This window comes from Neopsephotus bourkii, unplaced genomic scaffold (genome assembly GCF_033783945.1).
Source record: "Neopsephotus bourkii isolate Nb327-2 ecotype Australia unplaced genomic scaffold, CSIRO-AGI_Nbou_v1 NB_196, whole genome shotgun sequence".
Classification (NCBI taxonomy): Eukaryota; Metazoa; Chordata; class Aves; order Psittaciformes; family Psittacidae; genus Neopsephotus; species Neopsephotus bourkii.
The window spans coordinates 4077576-4085847 of NW_026900709.1; the positions used below are offsets into that span (position 1 = coordinate 4077576).

Sequence of the window (8272 nt, forward strand, 5' to 3'; positions counted from 1 at the left end):
TAAGAACAGTAATATTTAAGAATTTCAGTGAAGACTGTTAATAGACATCTTTTGGAAATTGAGCCTTACTGACAAACAGCCCTGCTTTTGTAATAAATAAACCACAAAATCTCTGATAATGCAAAAAATACAAATTTAAGCTATAAATGTAGCAAGGACAAACCAGGTTCAGTTTTGTAGAAAACACAGTATGAATAGAAATGGATCTTTTACACTGTTAACATGCTACTCTATTTTTTTGGTAAGTAAAGCAGAATTGCAGCTACAGGATGAAATACAGTGTAGGCAAACACTAGAAATACTATGCAGTAACAATTACTTTGGGTTAGGTAATACTTAAATCACTCAGATATGAGAATCTGACAAGCTTTAACTTTCGTTTAAATAACAGTACTCATCGTGCTGTATCTAAAGCCAGTTAGGTTACTACCCGAACAACAGTATTTGGTGTATATCAGTAATATAATGGGATTTTATTTGATACTTCCTTCACACAGTTTTTTGCTTTAGAATGAAGCATCAGCGAGAGACCCTCAACTGTACATATGGCATACCTGCATAGGAAATTGGGAAACTACACCCAGCAATTTCACATGTAGGCTGCAGGGTCTTGTCTGCCACCTATTCAAGGGCCTAATGGTTCAAACCATAAATTCATAAGGATGCCACATCTATAGAGACAGGACAAGTTGTGGGGGTTGTCTGCTGTCAGTGTTGCCTCTTAGAAGCCTCAGCTCCAGACAGTAAATATTCTGCTTCTCTTACTCAAGCATTTGCCCACATGGACAACCTTCACCTCGTTTGCAGATGGATTTATAAAGGAGAGCTGTATGAGCAGCAAATGCCACAAACTATGCTTGTTTAAGCAAAGTGTTTGAGAAGCGCCCTCAAACGAACCATGTTTTACAGCAGAATTACTGGATTGGCAAGGGGCACCTTCCAACTCGCACCCTTCCAGTCTTCCAAGAAAAAATGAAAGAACCTTTGTGCCTTGCACTATGACTCAGGATCAAAGCAGGAAACATGACAGCTCTTCAGTGAAGTAATGCTTTTCTAGTTATTCAAAATAAGATAAACAGGTTACCTTCTTTGCATTCAAAGGAACTAATGGCAAAGTTTCTTTGTACATTTTCTCTATGAACACATGGTGACTACAATGCAGTGAACATGGGTATAATAAACAAGACTATGGAGCTTAAACACAAACACAAACCGTTGACTATCCCTCAGTATCAAAACCAAGCTTTTCTATGAGCTTCATTCACATAATGAGTATTTCCTTCTTATTAAGATGGAAAAATAAACTCTGACAAACTAATTCACACTTTATAGGTCATTTTTCCTAAATAATGCTTTTATGGGAAGAGTGAAAACATGAAAGTTTTGAAATTTAAGAACAAAAAATAGACATGAGAGAATTTAAAGCAGCTTACTACTCCCTTAGTGTTTTGTGTAATCTTGCATTTGCTGCAGGTTTTAAGACAGATGATACTTTACTACAAAGATGTATTAAAAGTAAAAGGGTAAACTAACAATTTATCTTCCCACAAGTGATGATATGCAACTTTGGATTTTGTTTGGACATATTCAGAGGCAAAGTAAACATTAGCCTATTGCGTGCTTCATGTTAATGAATAAATATTACTAATTTCATTCTCTGAGGTGCTCAAGTTGGTAATAAACTATGCATATGTTGAGCAATCCACTTATAGACAACTTCAGTAATGAATCAAAGTATTCAACTTATTTCACTGTTACCTTAATTTTAATCGTGAAAGAACCACTCGATACATGTGACTTGCAGGGAAACTCCTTCTACGTCCAATTGGCAGCATAATAGGATGAAGAGCTCCTACAACATATCCTTTGCTGTAATATTCTTCCACCTTAGGTGCTATATCCAACACAGAACTGATCTTGATGACTTCTGGATTTGAGGAAGCTAAAAGCATTGAAAGCAGAAGAGAAGCATGTGATTCTGTGTATGCCCATATACTTTTGGGGTGAGCTCCTTTTATATAAGCCACACAAAATCTATCCCAAGGCTTTACTAAGAAGCTACACACCTACTTATACAAGGAAAAGCAGACTCACAACTGATGCAACAGTATTCAACTAGTTGAAGTACATATTTTTTACTAGTTACTCTGATATATTTTTAATCTATTTGGCAATGCTTTCTGTAGGATCTAGCTTTGCCAAGCTAATTCAAGAGCTACATCAACATCTAAACACGCAATAGGTCTGAACTTAAAGCAACTATTTTGCCTAGCCAAAGCCTCAAACATTCTGAAGCAATAACCTTCAACCCTAGTTGTGAGGCAAATTCATGTACATGGTCCCAAGTCCCTTTTCCAGCAGACCTAAGCGCATGTCACTTAAGTAAGCTATGTAGTGTCAATAATTTCTAAGAGGGTCTCTTGGAGTGTGTGCAAGCATTTCCAACCAACAGGTAAGAGCTAGGCACTACATGGCTACTGAGGGAGACTACAGAAATAAAGGGAAAACTCTTTGAAGAATGGTCTGATCCACAGCTTTCACACAGAGAAAAGGAAGATTCCACACTGGTAATATATGATATATTCTGCCACAGTCAGTCTGTGGCAGGTCAGGATTTCCTGTTCCCCTCAACTCCAACTGGAATTGCAGATGCTCCCAGAAAGCATGAAATCAATACTTATGCACAGACTGTAACTAAACAGTACTTATGCCAGCATATATTTGTCATCATCAAAATCTTCATCGTTTGCAGATATAAATTCTTATGACAGCTTGGGTTGGAATTTGATGGTCTTTATCAGTGACCCTTGCACCAAGAGATGTACTTCTTTGTGTTCTAGTGGGTCCCTCCCTTTCTTTGCAATACTTTCAGTTCATTAAGACCAGTGTCCAACTGTATTAAAGGATGCCCTAACTGGAATTAAGTGACCTCACAACACTTGTTCTGAGATAAAAACATTTGAACATGCTGCTCTAAACATCCCCTTTCAAACTAGACAATAAGCTGAAAACAGTTATATACACCCATTCACCTTTGATTCTGTAATATTTATATAAAATACATAAATACAATGACATAAATCTCATTCACCAATATGTAAATGTACTTGTCAAGAGTTAATTTCATGTTCTTACATCCTCTTATATACCTTCCCTCTACTGTAGGTGGGCAACAGCAAGGAATTGAAGGGCTTTATTAAAGTCACAAGGTCTGTCTATCCTACTGGTTTAAAGCATCACAAACCAGATATATGAATATTTAGTTTGCTTAAATCTTGAATTCTAGGAAAGTGAACAAGAATTCTGTTGGCTCATGAGTAATGTGTTCTGTAAAACATCAACCTCTACACTGCTTTCCCACTATAAAATGGGGATAATACTGGTATAGATACATTATGGAGAGCTTTAAAAAACAGAAACAAAACAGCAACAACAAAAAAAAAACCCATCAGAAACTAATGTTTTCCAACACTCCAGTGGTTTTAAATACCAACTTTTACTAAAGGGAAAAAGGAAGGGAGGCCTACTTTGGTTGTCACCATAAGAGCTTTAATAGCTTAGAAAAACTATCAAGAGAAACCAGAATCATGTATACTACAAGAAATGCACTACCAAAGAGTATCACTAGTATATATATCAATGATTTATTGCTGATAACTAGCAAAGTCAACCTCTTAATGTAAACTCTGCTGTTTTCAGTCATAAGGAATGGGCTGTTTCACTTTCTTGTGCTATCTTGACTTTCATTTTTTTAAGCAGACAGTATATCACAGCTTGCCTTTCACAGATAGATGATATTTTGCCCTTCGGAATGCCTCCATCCCATGATTCTACTCACAGTAAGTCTAGAAGACATTAAGTATGTAATGCAGAAACAACTGCTTTACAGCCCACAAGCCAGAAAAGCAGGAATGTATGATCATAGCTCATTTTACAAATGTCTTAACCATTTTTCATTAAGAAAATTTCCTTCCTAATGTAGTGTCAACAGGTAGCCAAAATACTTTCACTAGTAACAGAACTGCAGCTAAATCAGTAGCTGTATAGTAAACTTCAGATGCATGACATTGAAGATGATGACAAAACAGCTACTTCATACATATTCAAAATGCTATTCAGAGTGACAAGAACTTCACAGCATGTCATCTTAGTGGGCTTCATCAATATTCCCTCTTTTCCCTAAGAGGAGGGCTGTGAATAAAGCATAAACATCTGCTTGCGTAGATACACCGAAACTACCTCTACATTATGGCTAAACTGACCTCAAAAATAACAGCTGTTTTCATAACCAAGATATGCCTCATGATTGAGACTGCAGAATTTACAGTCCTTGACAGGCATTTAAAATTACACTTCAGAGTCCACTGCTCCTTTGCCTTTGTACTATTAAATCCCACCAAAATAAAAGACTGGCTGTCATTTTCTTGTTAGGGATTCTCCTAATGCAGAACAACCTCCACAGAACTCAAAGCTGATTTTTACAGTTGGAATGGGAGTATTCTGGGGACCAGGAAGAAAGAAGCCAAGGTACAGTACACTGCTGGTAACCAGTTTAGATGCACAAGGACTTCAGCCAGTGGATTTAGACTATAGCATAGTTGACCTAGTCTGCATCACGGCCTGGGACAAGATCAGGGACTCATGAAAGTCTCCCCAGCAGGCTCACTTCAACTTCAGATGACGAAGCAGGGAATAAGGAATAGCAAATTGAAGTAACACATTTATGCTTGCTATAATTTTATCTTAATGCAGGACATAGCTTACTGTAGTATCTTACAAAGGATACTTAGCACAGATTTTCAGTTTTACTTGGTACTACCAAGATAAAGTGGTGGTAACAAGTCACTCAGGCAAATGGCAGTCTCAGATGTTGGGGAAGATACTGCTCTGGACACCACCAGAGAGCCATGAAGACAATATACATCATATACATCTTGACAGTGGAGTGAAAACTTTGAGCTAAAGTGCTAAAAGGCTCTCACTTAGGTTTCATCTAGCTAAAGGATATTCAAGTAGCAGCAAGTATGCGAGTGAACTGAAGGGAAATGGGGGCGGGGAGGAAGCCCAACATATTCCCCATAGTACTTTAGCCAATCCCTGTATTTCATAAGCAAACAAAACTCAGAAATGCCTCCAAGACAGTAAACACTTTTTTTTCCTGTACTCATTATCCTGGCTCTAAAAAGTAAAGACCCCAAACAAAAAGTATTTTAAGGCCAAATAGACACACAGCTAGAACCATTCAACAGAACAGTTTAAAATCAACTTGCTTACAGTTAGAAGTCTAAAAAGTTAGGCAACTATTTGAAATGGATCTCACTTATTTAGCATTTAAAACTCCACAGTCTGTCAACGAAGCTAAGCACTTCTGAATATCAGACTGTACAGGGGAAACCAAACTTTTACTGCTGTACTGAGAGGTTATTAAAATAGATGCACCTTTATTTGCACTTGTTTGATGTGCTCTTTCTTTAAAGTCACAACCACCTTTACAACAAAGGCTTTACACAACACTTTCAGAAACTTGTTACTTTAAAGCACAGCAAAACTATCCAGAACAATGAATGATCTTCAGTCTCAAAAAAAATTGTTTCGTTATCCCTTCTGTTATCAGTAGGTAAACTAGGTATGCACTTGGCAGCTTAGCTTTACTTCCAGTACATTACCACTACTACAGTCAACATAACATTTCTTCAAAAAGAACAAGCCGATGAGAAACTGTTTGCGGAGAGAAACAGAAAAACAAATACAGTTGGATGTCAAGTATAATAATAGAATGTGGCTTCTAGAAGTATTTTGCAGGTTTTTGACACAGATTGATACATGAATAGACTGATACAAATAAACCTGTTACTATGGACCTTTAGTTAAAACTAAGCAGAGGCTAAGTTTTGTTTACAAGCAAATTCCTAAAACGTAACACAACATGCACTTACACTTTTCTCCCTTTATTCAACCTTTCTAGCAATTGCATTTACTTCAAACCCTTATTATCAAGCATTTCCAATAGACTGGGTTGTTATAAAAGGCAAGTTACTACAAAGTGACTGCAAAACTGAGTTGTCTGTTCTCAGAGGGCAGCCATCTGGGCTTGTTTATATTTTCAAGTTGGTGGAACAGGGAGTTGCTCTGTTAGAGACAGGACACCCTCGGGAAGGAAGTATCCCACAGAGCACTGTCTGCCTCTAGCTACGCATACAAATTTTGGTTTATTTCGGTCACAATCTCAAAAGACTATTCAGCAGCTACAAGTAAAGCAGTCAGAAAAAAATAGTAAGATGAAACTGTAAGGCTCTTACTAAAATACCTGCTGAGACGCTGGGGTGGGCATAAGAGGGGAAGCTACTCCTGATATACATGTAAGCAACAGACTTCTGCATAAAGTAGCAAGGACAATGACAGCCTGTTTTTGGAAGTTCAGTCCATTTTTACAAACTGTTACTCACTTAAGGCTCAGCACAGTGTGTTTTCTGAACCATCACACTGAATGCAACACAGCCATTATTCAAAGTGAGTAAGGATGGCAGCATCTGACTCACAGGAAACTACGAAAAATCTCTTAACAGTTTTTTAGCCAGCTTCCTTGACAAGGTCAGCTGTGTAATTTGGAGGGTTTGGTTGTTAAAAATACTTCAGCAGTTTCCATTGTAATTTTATATAAGTGAGGACCTTCACCATGATTTGTGTTTCAAAATAAAAGTCTTACTTTTATCAAAGCTAGCCAAAATGTGTCTAAGATTTACTGTAAGTTAAATAAGACAGAACAGAGTTAAATCTTATTCCTTGCTTTCTCTGCATAGTAAACATAAAAAGATACCTTCTAGAGTAAAATCCAGCAATACATATTCATAAGCAGAATCCGTCTTTGTTTCAACTTGTGGTCTCTTCAATGTAGAAAAGATTTTTCCAGGGCTGCTATCATCTGGGTCTTCCAGCTTTCTCAGTCCGCACCCCATGGCAAGATCTGCAAGTGATTAAATTGCAGGAAAAGGCTGGGGGGAGCAGCAAGATCTGTCGCTCTCACTACAGGGGAAAAGAAAAAGTATCCAAGTAATTCCCTTTGATTTTGTTTTCTATTAGCTGTAAATCCAGACAGAGAAAAAGTCCAGTTCCCAAATCAAAAAGCCAAGGTACTTTCCATTCATTTTTTTATATAGAAACAGCAAGCCCGTGATGATTTCAAGCTACAAACTTGGCAAGAGTAGGCTTGATTTCACGGCAGTGTTAGAGCTGCTACAAACTAGCAGAGATTTTCCATGCCACGTCAATTTACAGCCAGCCCCCTATCAGGGCTCTCTCGCAGAGGACACCAATAGTGCTTTGTTTGTCCTTCTAGACTGGCTGGGGGGGGCGGGGGGGGCAGAAGGGAGTAGAAGAACTGAAAAAGAAAGTTAGAAGCTTGTCTGTAACTACTTACCTCCAGAAGTTCTCAACAGCAGTGAGAGGGAAATAAAGCAAGTTAGTCAGAATGAAAGAATGAGAAAAGAGCCTCAACATGGTTGGAGACGAAAATCATTTCCAGAAAGGAAGTCAGCTTCAAGAGGAAATTGCTTCTGGCATCTCAAAGGGCAGAAAAGTAAATGAAAAGCAGTTTAGTCCTTATTTTAGATTTCAAAGTTTGGTTCCTATTTCCTTTCCACAGGAACTTTCCTCCAGAGTGAAAAAGAAAAAAAAAAACACAAAAAACATGAGCAGAGTGTAATATATTGCAATAATATAAAAATAAAAAAGTAGTACTTTCTTGTCAAGAAAAAATAATCAGAACCTACATTGCTAAAATCAACTTAAGTGATTGGTTTTGATAAACACTGAAAAATGACACTGCAATATTCCTCATTTCAAATAGCAACTTCTTCAAAGTTATATATATCAATATAGTTACAAAATTTTGTTCCCCTTTTTTCACGGTATTGAACAACCAAAATCCTCTCAGGCTGACCTCAGCTCGTACAGCCAGGGACTTCCAACACTTTCCTAAGTTTCTTGCTTTAAGTCCTTAAAACAGTATGATTTTAAGAGTTCTTATACTGCAAGTCACTTGTAACTGCATTACACCTGATGCAGACCATGATAATACATGGGGAAAGACTGATTTTCTAAGGCCTTCTACTACTGGAGCAGGCAGTTAGAAAATGTACCTTTTTATTTTTAGACTGGATCTACAGAACCTAAAAATCATCTACATAAAACCAGGGATTCACAACACCATTTTGAAGGAAAAGAACTGCACATTTGAATTTTACAAGCTTTTTACTTTTTTTCACTGAAAAAC

The 8272-nt window shown here is 37.4% G+C and overlaps 1 protein-coding gene across 3 annotated transcripts in view; it reads right to left on the bottom strand.

Annotated features, from left to right (window-relative positions):
• Window positions 1–7666, bottom strand: part of RFTN2 (raftlin family member 2) — a 30664-nt gene extending 22998 nt beyond the window's left edge. Inside the window, exons 1-3 of one of the 3 annotated variants that reach the window (XM_061377134.1) lie at window positions 7418–7666; window positions 6818–6964; window positions 1759–1942 (exon numbers count right to left, since the gene is read on the bottom strand). In XM_061377134.1, coding sequence (XP_061233118.1) covers window positions 1759–1942; window positions 6818–6956 — 323 coding nt within the window. In that variant the 5' untranslated portion in view covers window positions 6957–6964; window positions 7418–7666. Of the gene's footprint in view, window positions 1–1758; window positions 1943–6817; window positions 7323–7417 lie in introns of those variants that run through there. The other 2 variants (XM_061377125.1, XM_061377143.1) reach the window with 2 other exon arrangements.
• Between the last annotated feature and the right edge of the window lie 606 nt (window positions 7667–8272).